At 37.1% G+C, this 17,586-nt stretch overlaps 1 protein-coding gene across 11 annotated transcripts in view; it reads right to left on the minus strand.

The window, feature by feature from the left end:
• Positions 1-525: 525 nt before the first annotated feature.
• SLC7A6 (solute carrier family 7 member 6) overlaps positions 526-17,586 on the minus strand; it is a 30,334-nt gene continuing 13,273 nt past the window's right edge. For all 11 annotated transcript variants that reach the window (XM_074583217.1, XM_074583210.1, XM_074583220.1 and 8 more), the window contains 6 exons: positions 15,372-15,495; positions 5,279-5,382; positions 4,124-4,220; positions 3,715-3,864; positions 2,806-2,989; positions 526-1,366 (listed from right to left, as the gene is read on the minus strand). In XM_074583217.1, coding sequence (XP_074439318.1) covers positions 1,272-1,366; positions 2,806-2,989; positions 3,715-3,864; positions 4,124-4,220; positions 5,279-5,382; positions 15,372-15,495 — 754 coding nt within the window. In that variant the 3' untranslated portion in view covers positions 526-1,271. The remainder of the gene's footprint in view (positions 1,367-2,805; positions 2,990-3,714; positions 3,865-4,123; positions 4,221-5,278; positions 5,383-15,371; positions 15,496-17,586) is intronic.

Raw genomic sequence — 17,586 nt, forward strand, 5'->3', positions numbered from 1 at the left:
TGGAAGCATTGCTTCAGCTATATTCTTGTGATGACAAGATTTAGTTCAACTTCAATGCACAAAAAGCTGCACATGTGGACAAGCTCAAGTCAACTGAGGTAAACATGCTGAAATGAGGTAAAAATTCCAGGTATGTTTTTGAAGTATATCTTGCTCCGCTGGCCAAACAAGCTAGCTTCGCATTACCTTTTGCTGCACCAAAATTCAGTATCAAGTGTCCTGATGTTAGGCTTACAGCATTGGAATTACAAATAGTACTAACTAGCATCAGTCTGTATTGCAATACTACTTTTTATTTCTGTTTTTATTGCTATTTTCTCTCCCTGCTACTTAGCTTTCAAGATATAGTTGCTGCCACAGAACTTTAGTTCTGCTATAGAAGAAAAAAAAGAAAGCAGCTTCTTCTGTGAGTTTGTGGATGCTCATTTTCTAATGAACAGCACTGAAATTTAGAAATGGAATTTTCTGACTGCTGAGGTAACACTGCTAACGCGTGTTCACTGAAACAGTTCAGAAACAAATGCATGCAAGCTTCAAACGGAGCATTTTAATTTTGGAAGTTTCACAAAGCCTGTCAGAAGTTGACCAAGTACTAACAAACTAACAGGAAAGAATCATCAAATGTTAATCAAGTCTTCAGCGCCAAGGCGCTTTGTTGATTAAATCCTTGCCACGGTCTGATACCGTATTTCCACATAACATACAGAATAAAATACTTATCTGTCAGGAAGAGAGGTTGGTTCAGTCTTTAAATAATGTAGCACAACTTTATTCATTTTTCTGCTAATAATGACAAGTTAGGTAGTTTGTTGTGACCAGTTATATTCTGGGATAAGAACCAAGATAGCACAGCAAATCATCTCATGCAAACATCTGCCAGATTTAAGCTGGAAATGAGTTTTGGTCTTTTGAGTCAAAGTAGTTTTCAGTCTAACTTAAAAATGCATTACTTCACCGCCTGGTTCTGCAGAAACCTAATTTGATCCATTAGCTCTTACCATTTTAATACCAATTCTGAAGAAGGAACAGTATTGACACATAGCTTGTGTGCCTGAAATGAGTAGGTAATCATTATCCAGTGAAAATATGCCACAGTTTAAAAGGGTGACACAAGGGGACGATTTATGTGAGAATCCAATTGCAAGTACATTTTCAGCATTTCTGAAAGACCACTGGAAACAATTTTCCGATTTTTTCCAGTTCCATCTCTTCCCTTTTGTTGTCATAATTGCTTTATCCTCCCTTCTGTTGCTTGTAATGGCTTTGAATTTTTAGCTGGATTTGATTTCTAACTTCTTCTCTTTACTTGTATCCATCTCTGTTAAAACACAGTAACAGAGCAGCTGCATGTTTCGTGTGACGGCACCTGCATAGGAAATTGAAGATAAATCAGAAGAATAGCCACCTATCTCAACTCTAATTATACAACATGCATCTGAGTAATGAAAGTTAGTTGTCACGAACACTGCCTCACTTCTCTTAAGGGAAACAAACGATAAAAGTTAATACAAAAAGTGTCTTCCACTCCATTTTTTTTTTTTAACAGATAATGTTTAAAACTGTTCTGTTTATATCCTAGGGTGTTTTTCTTCTGAGGCATCCCCCCAAGTGACTGAAGTAAAATCTTTTTTCTCTATACTTAAGATTATTCTCTATAATTAATATAAAATTGGTAGAATAAAAAAAATAAACCAACAAGACCTTCAAATAACACAGGAAAGTGACAAGATTACTGAGTATTTACATATTCATTGGCTGTTTGATTCTACGATTATGCTATAAACCTTCCTTTCCACATCCCTCATCATGGTTTTCTCACATATTAACAATGACAACAGTGTACTGCTGGAGAGAAATGTACAATTTAACTGCAACAATCCAAAAGAAGGCAAAATTCTATCTGTGACTGACATAAAATCTATCTTCAAACAATTGATTCAGTAAAGCAAGACAGTTACCTTCCATTAGCAAGGATGCCCAGCCCTTTTACAGTGATCAGCCTTGCTTAAGAAAAAGGCTTTTTGTGTGCTGATTAAAGAGAAAAGTATAAAAATGGAGGACAAAAATCTGTAGAAAGTGGATGGTCTTTTAAATATACAGTAAATATATATAAAATCAGTATGCTCTTTTACTGGGTCTGGCTGGGATGCAGTTAACATTCTTCATAGCGATCCACATGGTGCTGTGTTTTGGATTTGTGGCTCAAACAGGGTGGGTAACACAGCAATGTTTTGGCTTTTGCTGAACAGTGTTTGCACAGTATCAAGGCTTTTCTTTTGCCTCCCACTCTGCTGTCCCTGCAACCAACAGCATGGGGCTGGGCAGGAAGTTCAGAAGGGAGATGGCCAGAACAGCTGACCCAAACTAAGCAAAGGATATTTCATGACATATAGTGTCATGCTCAGCAATAAAAACTGGGGTAGAGGAAGAAGCACGTGCATGTGGGAGGGTTTCTTCAAGGTGGCTGTTGCCTGGAAACTGGCTGCGCAATGGTCTGCTTGTGGGAGGTGGCAAGTGACTGCCTTTGCACTTGTTGGGTTTTTTTTCCCCCCTCTTTCCTTCACTTACTAAACTGTCTTCATCTTGACCAACAAGTTTTTTCACCTTTGTTATTCCTATTTTCTCCCTTATTCTCCTGCAGAGTGCTGGTGAGCGAGCGGCTCTCTTTGGCTGGGGTCCACAGACCACAAACCTCTGTTTGGCTGTGATCCACAAAAGACCACAACTCTTTTCGTCAACAAACTGCGATTCACTTATTTAATTGTCCTCTTTCCTAAGATCATCTCCATATACAAAGAAACTTACCTAAAATCTTGTTGATAAACTGAGGTCTCCTTGATGCAGGTAAATAGACTCCCAAGAAAAAGACTGGAATTCCAGATAAAGCAATGGCAATTCCAATCAATGAATTGATAGTGTCGCTATAGAGTGGCACTACCACCAGAAATATTGTGCATATACAGAATATTATTGGGAAAGCCACACTCAGCTGCAGACAGAAAAGACAGAACAGAATGTTATTGAACTACTCATTGTCTACAGTTACAAGCATTTGGTGAGAATTACAGACTTTTCGCTCTCAATCCCACTTTGTAAAGTCACCTGCTCTTCCTATTATACATCTGGCTATTTGGAATCATAAGCAAATTGCAGAATTATTCTTGATCAGAATTGCTGCTAAAAATTGCAAAAGTAATCAGGTATGGTAACTTTGCTGTGTTGAAACAAAGTGTATAACAGTATGAGGTGTTTTTAGACAAATCCAATAAATCCCAGGAAACACGAATGACTTTTTCATGTAGCCTATCAACTTCAACTATGAGAAGGTGGTAAGATGATCAGATATTGAACTGAAACACCATCAGAGCTAAATGTGGTCCACCTTGACAGAATTCATTAAGTATTCCTAATTTGGTATTTCTAAGCAAACAAAAAAGGCTAACTACTATGTTAGCCTACTGAGACACTCTCCAGTTGACAGAAGGGCTATTGATTGAACTAACGTACAATAAGAGTATGCTATTACAATAATCCCTTATTCTTAGCTACCAGACTAGCTAGCTTTCATGGTACAATATAAAATGAAAACCATGTTTTGCATCCTGATCAATTTGTAACCTTTAGGGGTAACATGAAAGGTACAGGTTTTAGATAGTACTTTTACAATATGTGGAAGAGAGGGACTTTAAACAATTCTGTAAAAAGAAATATTACCTTAAGAGGCCTGGGTCGATCTGGCTCCTTCCAACGTAGATATAATTGCCCAGCAATAGACAGACCAACAAAAAACCAATAACTGAAACTGAAGTAATTAATAAGCTTGAAGACATCTTCCACAGCCAGGTAAATAAGGGTCATAGCACACTGTCAGAAAAGAACAGGAGTCAGATACACAACAAAAGTTTGAAACTTATTGTTTATGCTGCTTTTCGCATGGAAGTAACACCTTTTTACTCCCTGGTGTTTGGCATGATTTTACATCTCTCAAAATTCACTCTCTCAATGACAATCACCTCAATGACAGTAAACCTGAAGTTCTCTCTTGTGCTTTTTTAAAGCCTTTCTTCAAGTAATTCATGTAATCACATCTGAACAGTTGAAAAGAAAAGCAATAACAACTTACATTGAAAAGCAGTGCTGGCACAGGCGTGAATCTCCCTACGTGGATCATAGACAAGAGATCAGGAAGGTGACCTTCTCGAGATCCTACAAAAAATAGCCTGAAAAACACAAATCAGAAAACAGATGTTGAGGCCACAGGTGAGAGAGAATGTATTACAGAAAATCAAAGAACAATGGCAGTCAAAATAAGGATTTACACTACTGAATTTCCATGCTTTAAACTGGAACATGGATTCAGTCCTGCTGGTAAAGATGTATTGTACAACCACCATTAAAAGACACATATAAGCTTTTAGAAACATGGTGTTAACGCCCATTTTTATAAAACAATCCCACAAGTAAAACAGAAAACATTCTATAGTAACCGAAATAAATTTCTATTTTTTTGAAAAATTCCAAAAGCTAGCAGTGAAAACATTCCAGCTTATCGCAGAATAGTTTTCAATGCCAAGCAGAAGAGATCGCCAAGTGTCTAAAAAGAGCTCACTCAACCACATGCTCAAAACCCAAACACACATAATTTTATTAACGACTGCGAGTTATTCTGTATTGACTACTTCACCAGATCAGATTCACATTTGTTCTCAGTGCAGAGGCACTGCGCATACATTCAATGGACAGGAAGGATGTCAAAATGCCTGAATAAATCTATTTAAAACTTTCACTAGTCACATCCATAATCAGTGCTCAGAGAAAAGCTTCTATACTGTATCTTAAGCTTTTTGACTGCAGCTTCATAGCAGTAGCAACTTTTAAAAGTTTTTGAGAAAAACTTAAAAGATACCGGGATTTTAGAAAGTCAGTAAGTTTTAAGTAAATACATTTGAAAACATGAACTTGCTAGAATTATTATATCAAGTAAAATAGACGATAACTCAACCCAAATAATCAGAAAGCCTGAGGACTTATCACACAGACAGCATTCACTTGGTCTTTAATGGTACTCTGCATGCAGCTAGGAAGGCTTTGGGGAAGTAAGGCAGCGTTAAGGGCATATGTGCACACACACAGAGGTTTATTTAGGTCTGTTATTTTACTGTGGCTATTAATTACAGGTTTGGTTACAAAAGTATTTTTGCCCCTCATAATAGATGAGCATAACATTAACACGTAAAAACTTACGAACATTTGTCAAACAGAAAGAGATATGCACTACCTCGATGATGCTAGAATTGACGCATTAAGTCCACCAAAACAAGAAAAGGCTACAGCAATGGGAATTGTCCAGCTGAAGATACCAAATACCTGGTCAGCAAATGTCTAATGAAAGGGAAAAGAAAAAGGCAACATGAAAATATCTGCAACAAAGCATATGTAAAACAATGAGAACAAAGCTTTTGTAGTAAGTGTGTATGGAACAATAGTAATATAGTAAGGACAATCCATAATGCAGCACAAAGAAGCACACAGCTTTTTTTATTTATTTATGGATTCCAAATAAGCACAAACTTCCTTAGCCAAGCACCTGAACTTACATGTTCTGCTCATAAAAATAATGCTCACAAAGGAAAACATTTTTTTTTTTAATTTTCTCCCAATCCTGATATATTTTATTATCTAACTGAACTACAGAACTCAAGTGTAACACAGCGACTACAGAGAATAAAGGACAAAAATATTATTACATATCCAAAAAAGGAAGTGCCGTATACTATGCATACATACTAGTTCAGCTTTCTGCAGATCTGTCTTTTCTATTACAAAAATTTTCTTCAGTTTTTAATATTTTGAAACACTTGACCTCCCCTTTAAACTATTGGTCTTCATTATAACATTTATGAGCTACGAAGTTCAGTCAAAGCGGACCAACATTCAGAACTGTCCTTTATTTGTAGCATATAAAGCTGTCTGGATTTGACAGCGGTCAAATTTTTCATTTAATTACTCCAGGAACGAGATAACCAAAAGCAGTTCATTGTGATCTGTTTTCTGAAAGTTGTTTTGTAGGTCAAAAAAGCCTAAATGACTTAATATAGATATTTATATTTCTTTTTTGTGAAACGAGTGATTGATTTTCGTGAGACAAAACCCTGGATATAATGTCAATCTTTAAACCATAAAATGCAGAAAAAACTACTGACATAAACAAAAGCTTGGCCGGTTAAAGTTTCCTGTTCTTTGTCTGGGTTGACAAAGTGCTTTGTTCAGCACGTCATCCAAGTTAAGGTTCAGAATCCAGCTCTGCTTAGCTGTAAACCATCATCTACACTAAAAAGCAAAATTTATTCCATCCTTTTGTGCAATTTAGTTGAGCCCTTGCAAAGGCAGATAGGATTTCCTGCTGCTAGGGAACAATACAAAAGTGTATAATCAGTTCAATGGGAACCTTGCCAAAAGGTTCAAAGTCAATGCATCAACTGTGTTAGTCACCCTAATTCCTGCTAAAGCACCTCTCTTCCTGAGCTCTTTTAGTTTATACATGTTAGTATAGCTTCCCTCAAAATGGAGCTTCAACACAGGGGTGGAAAAACACACGCACACAGATTCCCACAGAAATTATAAAAATTAACACATGAAAAATATAAAAGAACTAATCCACGCATGAATCCTATTTCATGCTGAAACCAGAACATCAATTTAGCAAAAGACCATGCCATAAGAAATGTGTTCTGTATACCACAGATTACTCATTTTCAGTCAATTGAAACTGAACAAGCAACTAATAATTTAAATTATTTATATCAAAGATTTCTGCTGCTCAGAACCCACAGTGCTTCTCTCAGATCCTTATTTGATCTAAATGGAGCTCTGAGAAATGTGGTCTCCCAAAGTAGAATGCAATTCATAATGATCCAGTGAATGGATCAAGACAACTTCCCCAGAACAAGTAAGAATGAGGACAGGATGAAAATTCTAATATGCAATTGTTGTAATATTTTAAAGGATGATGTAAACCTCGACTGCTGATTTCCGAAGCCAAACAGCAAGTGAAATTACTAGACACCAAACTTAAAACTGCTAGAGGATTTTTTTTTTTTTTATATATATATATATCTATATCTATCTACACACACACACAAAGCTAAGATACAGAACTCACTCAACAAGATGTTAGAGAATTAAGATGTTTAGTTAGGTTGCCTAAAGCATAAGCATTTAGGTAAGTAATATTAACAGCTAAAGTTAAAGAAGAGAGAGAAAACATATGAATGTCATCTTATGCTGCAGGATGCAAATTAGCTAATATATCATGTGGAGAAACTTCTCCCCCCAAAAGGCAGGTTGACATTTGTTCTTTGCAAGCATTTCCCATTTCCTTTTGAAACATCTAGTAATGGGCCAGAGGCGAGACTAACTCAGAGGCCATTTCCATCCTACCATTTCTAAGACATGCTAATGTGTTTCATACATCCTCGAAAACAGCAATCCCTCATATGAGCGGGAAAAGCCACAAAGAGTTAAGGCAAAGCTATGGTATCACTGCCACAAATTATACACAGATCAAGACATTATACATCCAATTCTGGATGCAAACTATATGATGTATAACAACTGCTGATCTAGCTCAAACTCTAAATAATTAATATCCCTAGATTTGTACGAGTCAGCCCCTTCAAAAGAGAGAATAACCTAGTGACAGCCTTCACCAAACACTGTCGTTTCCAATGTACTTTCTAATGATGTAGTTGGGATTCCTGAGAGACCAAAGGGTGGAGCATTAACTTCAAGAGCTTAACTTTTCCGTAAGAGAGGTAAAGCAAAGGAGTATTTTAATTGAGAATGATCTAGAAAGTTCAGCTTGGTTTGCCAAGTAGATCTGCCTGCAAACCGATCTTTCAGCAAAACAAAGTTGAAAGGTACCTGAAGTTTGGAACTTTCTACTGATATTAACTAGCTTAACATGACAAGTATAGACCCACCTGCCTTTATGCAGGTGTTTTCTGACTGGGTTTCACCCTCATTTCTAACATAAAAATCATCCAAGTTTGTGTATCACTACTCAGACAATAAACACACTGTTATACTTCACGTTTATAAATCCTCCAACACTCCCATTTTAACAGATGCCAAGAAACGTCTTCTCCAAAGCTGAGCTAGATCCCTACAGTGTTTCTTGCAAAAAGTGTCACTGAAGTGTAAGTAAAAGTGGCCACAATAAGCATTCATCTCTGGGCATATCAGAGGGTTATTTTGCATAAGAAAGAAGGGCAGAGAAAAGTACAAAAAGCAATCAAGTTACCAAGCACATACATAACGTGCACTGTACCAGAAGAAAAAAAAAAAGGGGGGGGGGGGAAGATGCAGAAATGTTAGTGGCTGCTTTCTGCTAAAACCGCAATTGTACAATCATGGATCCTCCACAAATAAGCTAGACCTGGGCTCTGAACTGAGCACCTGACCAAATCCACTTTAACTACCACTACTTCTGGGAGTAGTGAAGTGCATTTATAAAAACAAATGAGCTGGTAACAGGGGAAAGAATGGAGCATTCGCAAGGGTATGCGGAGGATGACAGAGGAGCCTACCTGGAGGCAGCTATAGCAGAAGCATTTAGTCCACCATAACAGGAGAAAGCCACCACTATGGGGATGGACTTCTTCTCAGGTTTCTTCTGAGAAAGTCTAAAGAGCAAGAAGGATTAAGAGATTAAATTGTCATCTCTGCTATAGTCTGACAAGTCCTGTAGTCCAGACTTGAACTATAACTGCTTCTAACAGCTAGGAAACAGTAAGAGAATTCAGTGGCTGATACAGCACTTGCAATTACAGATAAAGTCCTTTTATGCCCTCCCATCCATTGGACATGTAAGATATACATATATACACGCACACTGTAGAAAGACATGCACCTGGAATTGTTCCCCTTAGTTCTGATTTTTTTTTCTAAACCATCAATAGGGAATAATAATGAAGGAAGAAGCTTCCAGCCATGCACTTCTCAGCTGAACATTTCGTCATGGCTAAAGCCTTACATTACTCCCAGAAGAATGGTCAAAAACTGAATTACAGCTTTGTTTGAAGACATGAATGACTGATTTAACTACACTTTATTTTTATCTTGGGTTAGTTTGATCTCATGATCATCGTGTGGTAACTTGTGAGTGGTTTGCAAGAACACTTTTTTGTCCTTTTAAAGGTCCAAACAACAGTTCTATACAAACAGGTTGAACTAAAAGCGGCGGGAATTGCCCCACATAAAGAGCTGCCACAACAAAATACACAGGCTACTGCCTCACACCCAGTAATTCAGGCACACAGACGATTAGAAAGACCCACATTTACGTTACAAATCACAAGATGAGAGCCGTTTTCATCACACTTCGACACATACAGGAAGTGCGCGTACAGGCACACAAAAAATGTCACACTATGCTGAGAGAATATGGAGCTGTGGGCACATGCTAGGCTGGCAAAGCACTGCACAGTATTGATCAGATGGATAAATGCAAAGAGAAGGTAGTCTAACATGAGTAAGAAACTTATACAAAACTATACCCAAAAACTATGAGGTGTTTCTACCAGGAAGGCTTAAAGACACCTACAGAGCCTCTTTAAGTACCTCAATTCCAGATCCTATCACACATATGACCTTTTCCAGGCTCAGTTCTATAACATTCTTACCCTGAAAGTCATATAAAGCAGTAAGGAGATTAATATACATAAACAATCTCAATAGTATCCTGGAAGTGCAATTAATTCTGCTTTGACTTTTCTCCTGAGGCAGAGTATAAATATATTCCCACATTACAAGAAGATTTGGCAGTCAGAACTACAGCCTGTTTTCTCAATTTTTAGCTTCTCAGGCCTTTAAAGAGCTACTTCCTAAAGGAAACAAAGAAACTCTGATTTATGGCAATCACAAAGCCACACATGCAAGAAAGCCACTGAGTAGATGAAGTTTTCTTTCACTGACATAGATTACATTTGTCAAGATACTGTACAACATCTGTTCAGTTTGACCAAATTAGATTTAACATCACATATATTAAAGAAAGGATAGCATATATCAACTAAAAAGAGAGCCAGAAAATTGTAAAGGTGCAAAAGAAAGCAATTTAAATGTTCAGGTTTCCTCTAATTCTTGTTTCCACCATCATTCTGATGATTGCTTCTACTCAGATAAAATTCTCTCCTAGTATTATTCCCAACATCTTTTCTTGGAGAAAAAGGTATGAGTGCAGTGCGAGGTCCAGCATGAAATTCTCTCTTCCTCTTTAGGTCACTTAATACGGTCTTATGGTAAGAGAAATCAGCATTACTCTACTGCATTAGTATATTGCATACATACGGCATGTAACATGTCTCTTCTGCATGGCCTACATTAAGATTACAGATGCCAGCTCCAACAGCACATCAGTTTTGTTTATGTCTTCATGGAGGTGCTGCAGATACTTGATCGAAATCATCTCAGGTGTTTATCATGTTCTTAGCATTTTTAATAGCTAGCTGTAGAATAAGGGTTCAATGTTTTCCACAGTCTCTTATTGTTCTCATATTGAAAATGTTACATAGCTTGGCCTCCAAAACCAAAGAACTTCTACATAACTGGCGACAGGAGTGCTGCATTATAGCGAACTATGGTTGACTCCAAGAAAGCAGCAAATGACTTACTAAGCAGCTCTTTTCTAAAAGCAGCTGCCGGTCCCTAATGAAGAGTTCTTCCATTAGGAGGTACAGAATATGCACTTCATCCAAAGGAGCCTTACTGGGAGGTGCCAGCACAAGCAAAAAAGGGGACATGACACTGGCAGCCAAAGACAAACAGATGTTCCTCTTCAGAAAAGAGGCCAGTGACTGGCCAAATGAAGGAAGAGAAATAATACTCAAAAGTTTAAGAGTCACGTAAGAATTTCCGGCTGAATTCAGTTAGAAAAAAGTCACTCATCATTTGTTTAACTATACACCAAAGAAGAATTAAACTGCTAGAGCACACAGCCTCCCACATTCCTGGTTCATTGAGGGAGAGGGCATGTCTAAGCAAAGTAAGTCTGCTCTAGAATATGAGCACGCCAGGGTAAATTGGATTGATTGATGCTGGACTTGCCAGATAGTATTCAAAGATGCAACTGAAGTCATCATCTTTAACCCCAATCTACCAGCAAAGCTGTAAAGCTCCAAGATGACAGATGGCTATGCCGGACAACCAACTGTTTGCTTCAACCAGGAATCATTTTTAGCTTTTGCAAGTAAAAGAAGTAAGCTGCCAAATATCACCTATTGTACGAACTCAATCAAAAAACCACAGACATGACCAAACACAGGAGCAGGTAACAAGATATGCACTGGCAGCCAGGATGTTCTTTCCTGGCAGAAGATGGACGAGCCCAAAAAGCACTTGTTGAGCCAGCTGCCCTCTTCACAAACAAAAAATACAATGGCACTTTCAGATGCAAAAAAATAGTTGTTCAGTGACAGTGTAAGTTGAGATAAAATTTCTGCTTTTCTTTATTTAAAGTGTGTTTGTGCTCCAGAGTAACTGCTTCATTACTGTGAAGCAGTTACTGTGATGATTTGGGCTGTGATGCTTTGCATAAAGAGGTAAAACAGAAGTCAACTGTGAAACTCAAACCACAATCTTTGAAGAAGGAACCGATTTTTACATGATCAGCAACCACCTGAGGAGCATTTGCAGACCTTCTAAGCTAGCTGTTGCTGTATTACTGAAACTACTTCAACAAAAAAAGAGCTTAGAAAACTGATTTTCTTAGCCCCAACACTGGGACTATACCGCAATGAGGCTAATACTGAAGTAAAGGAAGGACATATTATCGTTTTGTTCCATATCATCCCTTGCTAAGACTTCTTTCACCTCCCAGCCACCAAGAAAAACAGTGTGTAAGGTAACGTGCAAAGATACACTATTACTAGTACTTTTTTTACTTATAATTTTTACTCTCATCATTTAGAAACTGGAAATAGCTTCCCCCCCTTTCCAGCTCAAAGCCTCTTGACTGAAATGAGTAGGAGAAAGCTATTTCATTCCTCCCCAAAAAAGCAACATGGAAAGATTAAATTTAACTGATGCTTTACTACACAAAAGGCTCTAAAATGCAGCAATATTACTACCACATTTCTTTTAAAAAAAAATAATTATTGTAATTTTCATCCTACAACTACATAGAGGGCAATAAGGAAACTAGAGCAATCTGTATCATGTATCACATGTAGAATATGTGAGCAGATCAAAATGGCTTGTTTTCATCAGATTAGGTTTTGGATTTACTTAATTCTCATATCCTTTCTTCATTCATCCACTGACCACAATGCCCTAAGTCTTCTTAGAGATTCCATTGAGAATAAAATTCTCTTCCACCACCCAGAGAAATTTCACCATGAGTGTTACATTTCTCTATTATAGGAGGGTTTTCAAATACAGACCATTACAGTTAGTAGCCTTCCCCCCACCCCTATCCACTAGAAAACTATGGGTGCATTGTGAGTGTTTTAATTTGGACTGCAAGTGCACTTTTGACGCAACTCTCACAATTGTTGCCACTTACTGCTTTTTGGTTCCCATTGTTTAGCATCAGAGCTAAAGGGAGCTTCACTTTTAGAACGGGCTAAACTGGAAGATGAACTTCAAGAGCATACCTGTTGCACTCCCCTGCTGCAGTCCAACCACACATAAGCATTCAGTCCACGGGATCTCATTAGAGGTAGTCCAAATTAAAATACTGCTTGAGTATGTACAGTGTGCATATCAGGTCCACAGTGTCAACTGTTCCACCCTACAGACACCCTTCCAGAGGTCCACACTACTGGCTAATGTATCAAGCTTAAATTTGGTTTAATAAAACTGGGCAATTAAATTCATATCAGCAATGAAAAGGAATCTTTAATGAGTCATGTGTTAAGTATTAAACTTCAGCTCTGTTTTCACCTTATCATTCTAAAAGGGATTTAAGTAGTGGCAACCAGAAGACCATTGCTTGCCAGCTGATGAGACACCTCAGCAAAAACATCTTTACACAGAACATTAGTTAACCTAAGTATTTGGCAATCCTGAGATCTAGTAAAAAAACCACAGCTCTAGACTTAAAAAGTCATTAATTCGGTTAAGTTCCATTAAAACTACACAAGAGGTAAAAACCCTAATAACTTTGGAAATCACAAACACATTTTTTTCATTAGCTTGACTAAGGACTTTATATCATTCTTACGTCTTCCTCTTTTCTCCTCCATGTCCAATACATCCTATACTAGAGAGGAAGACCTGATCTGTCCATTTCCAAGTATTACAATTTCATGTAAAATTACACAGTCACACACAAAAATAAATAGATACTCACTTCTGGTCAAGAAAAATGTTAAAGAAAATGAAATGAAGAGTATATAAAATCATAAAAATGTAGGCCTGGGTTTCACATGTGTAGTAAAGTTCAGGCATCCATCATCCGTCCTTTATCTGGCTGCCCATCGCTGCTGCAGTGCTACCACTTGCTGCATACAGCAACATAAATTGGACAGGCCCACACGGAATCATCTCTCATCATTCCCCCCATCTCCCAGGGTGGATCAGTTTTCCTGATCCCATGCACCAAATGGCTGTATAAACCTCTGTGATGACAAAGCCAGGAGCAGTACAGTAGGCACAGAATACTCTTAGGGGATAGAGGCTGGATGGGAAAATTTCATTGCTGTCAAAGGAATGTATTTTCCAAGTCTTTGTTAGAAAAAAAAACAATAGCATATTACTTTACACAGTCCACCATCTGTCCTGACATCTGTACTGGCTTTTATTTTTGTCTGGATTAATTAATTCTAGACAAGAATCAAAAATTCCATTGTGAGTCATGGGAAGGTACTTTATACGGTGAAACTCTGGAACAGGTTGTCAGGGGAGGTGGTAGATGCCCCATCCCTGGAAACATTCCAGGTGAGGTTGGATGGAGCTCTGAGCAACCTGGTCTAGTTGAAGATGTCCCTGCTCATCACCGAGGGGTTGGACTAGATGACCTTTATAAGGTCCCTTCCAACCCAAACTATTCTATGATTCTATATGGGATACTAAAGGTTACAAGAGAAATAAATATTCCTGGAGATTTTATTACCCTTTATCATATGCTGATTCAAAATAAAGTGTTTTCAGTCCTTGTCTTGCTTTGTTTCATTCTGAAATATTTTACCAAGTTTTTCACAATATATTTTATGACAATTTTGTGTTTCCATATTTCAGCTAAAAAGAGGCAAAGAATTAAAGTTTATTTACTTTCAATACATTTTGAAATAAACATCTGCATAATTACATTTGAAATAACAAGTTGCAGCCCACATTTACCATAAACTATTTTGAAAGCTTACATTAAATATAAATATTTCTCAAACTCGAAAGAAAGTCAAGTAAGTACTTTTGCAGAACCATCTGCCTAAACACCTGAAACAAGTTTGCTGATTTGCTAAGCCAGTTTCTAATCATAGTAATCCTGTGTGGGAACAGAGTGAATACTTCCTTAATTTTGATGTATTTAAAAAACTCTCTGTCCCTTGTCTGACTACTTAAATTTTGAAAGCCAATTGGGAATGTAAAAGGGAGGAAAGCTATTTCTTTTCACCCAATTTAAATAACAAAAAAAAAAAAGATTAAATTTTCCAAGTCTCAAGTCTAAACGATACAGCAACCAGAACTATCCAATTAATTCACTAGCTACAGGGAAAAAAAAAAACCAGCTTCATTTTTGTTTAATGATTAGCTTTAAGCACACAACATGTTTTGACCAGCTTTTATTTAAGAGGCTTATATATTTTAATTTGATTTAAACTTCCATCCACATGCAAAAATAATGAATTTCAAAATATTAAAAATTGTTGGAATTAATACAATATTGGTAAGACAGTGATTTAAGTTATTAAAAAGGAGATACAACGCTAAACTTTATCATAGCTGAGCTGCAACACATCCATTTACAGATATGCACTGCACCAATTATTAGCTCAACAGACTGAAGCTCAGTGCAACACTGTTCTACGTACCACTCCAGCTTTGTAAATACTACAGCATAAAGGAACAAAGACAATTACGTACTAATGAATCTAATTTGCAATCAGCTCAAAGTGCAAAAGTCTAATTAGCACCTTTGCAAACCACATTAACAAGATGCATCTGTGCTTTTTTAATAAGTCTAATAATATATTACTATTATATGTTATTTCATTAACTACTTTTCTATTTAAGATTAAATTATTCATGATGAGTTTTTCTGTCCTCCTGTATTCACTGAAGTACTATTCCTGTTTTGTTCCTCAAAACAAAATACATCCCTAGAAGGTGAAAAGTGAATAATATAGCAAAATACCACACAGTCAACTTACCACTGCCACGGCATCACTAGAAAGAACAGCTTCGACATCCAGCACTGTATAGTAAGCTATATTGGTCATAATATAGATAACAGTCACAATTGGCATAGACACTGCAATAGCCAGTGGCAAGTTCCTGTAAGACAAAAATCCCAAAACCCACAACTCAGGAAAAAAAGACCCATTAATAACACAATAAACTTATTTATTTGCATTCTTTACCTTAGAGATAAAAGACAGAATAAAGATTGCAAAACAGGTATCTCTGGGAGTGTTTGGCTTCTTTTAAAACTAGAAATTCTAACATAAAATACAGAGAAAAGAAATTGAATTTTTTGCTATAACTTAAAACCTAAATTATGTGTAAAAAGGGATTCTGTGCAATTGCTCTTCATGTACCCTAACTTCAGTGTTTCCAGGTCAGTAATAACAGCCTTCAAATATACATGCTTTTAAGTTATTACCTATTGGCCATGTTAATTACCATACTATAACTAGAACCCAAAGGGGCAGAGCTCTGAGTCGCTGAACTCATACTCCCTGGGGAACTCTGCTGTTCTTCTAACACCTACTTCTAGAACTGATGCAGGGAGATACACTAAATCAAACCAAACCCCTGATTCTCATCTGCACTCACCACTGCAGAGAAGAAACTAATTGGGCTGCATAACTGCAGAAAATAGAGATGCAGAGGGCAAATCCAAAATTGCTACACAGCTGTGAATCTTGGGATGCGGTGTACCTTACTGGTAAACCCATGTCTAGAAAGCAATACAAAAAAAGTCTAGAGTAATATGAAAACACTGCAAACCTCTAGATGTAAACAGACAAAACTTAATTTAGAGATGAGATAAACTCACAGCCCTGAGTCTGCAGCTCCACAGGGAGAAACTCTGCAGAGGACATGCAGAAGCAAACTTTTAATTTTAGGCTCTGGCTTTTCTCAGCCTTTTTATTTCCCCAAAGCTTGTAGGGATATTCAAATGTCTCGAAAGGGAAAGCAGAACTGAGAGTGCTAACTCTCACATTTGCCCAGTTTGAAATCAAACACGACATGGTGACATGGATGAGTATTTGCCATGAACATGTTTTCCAGTAACAACACCACCACCACCACCACCCCAACAACACAGAAAAATGAAACACACTTTGGAAGTTTCCTCAAAAGTTTCCTGAAGCCCAGAACTCCAGCTGGGTCTCTCTGATGCTGCGGAAGAAGAAACAAACACACACCACGCTCCTTCCATATAAATCAGTAAATTAGTAACTGAGAGTTCTGACTCTGCTCCCAGGTTGCACACTCACAGTAAGACATCTGTGAACCTCAGTGCAGACAAGAAACAGAATTAGAAACCACTTATAAATTAATTCAGAAATGTTACATAATGTAAGAAAAACCTTAAATGGCATTTTAAGGACTGCAGCACCAAAGATTAATGCCAAAGGGCTATTTAAAATTTAACTTGTGGATTGTAACTTTTGACTGGACAAGCATGAGGGCACTATGAATCAAATGAATATAAAAAAAATCTGTAATTCTTGGAGTAATTTTATAGAAGTCTAGAACATCTCATTATTACTAATAACTGTCCATGAAGAAAGCTGGAATTTGAAGTTCACTTTATCAACTACAATTGTTACCAAGAATAAAGCTGGTATTAGGCACTGATGCCTATGAATAGCAAAAGAATCTAAAGAAGTTTTCATCAGCTAAATATCCTGTGAGAAAAATTATTTTCCAAAACAATATATCTAATAAAAAAGTTAACCAACTGATAACACAGAAGAATACGTTAACTCTAAGAAGATGAAAATGCACTGCAACAGCACTCAAAAGGGGAGGTCTTTCAGTGGAAAAAACAATTTGAAGGACCAAACGACTGATGCAAACACAAAATGTACATCTCTTCTGAATATGTATGACAAATCTTTGCAAGACAATTTAAGGAAACACTGTCAACCTGAACTTCAGCCTGACTAAAAATAGCAGATAAGTATTTTAACTCTAAAAATAGCTATTTTATCTTTTTAATAGGTAACTTTCCTGGTTAAATAAATGCACAGCATATTACTCAGGGATAAAAGAACAAACTGCAAAAGTCAAAATCAGTTGGGAGAATGGAAAAAACTCTCTTCCACTCTCTTTCACTTGTAGCAATCTAAGCTGTTGCTTGTAATAGGATGTAAAAATGACCAAATGGGATTCTATTTTAACATAAAAGGTATC

This window comes from Larus michahellis, chromosome 4 (genome assembly GCF_964199755.1).
Source record: "Larus michahellis chromosome 4, bLarMic1.1, whole genome shotgun sequence".
In the NCBI taxonomy this organism is placed as follows: Eukaryota; Metazoa; Chordata; class Aves; order Charadriiformes; family Laridae; genus Larus; species Larus michahellis.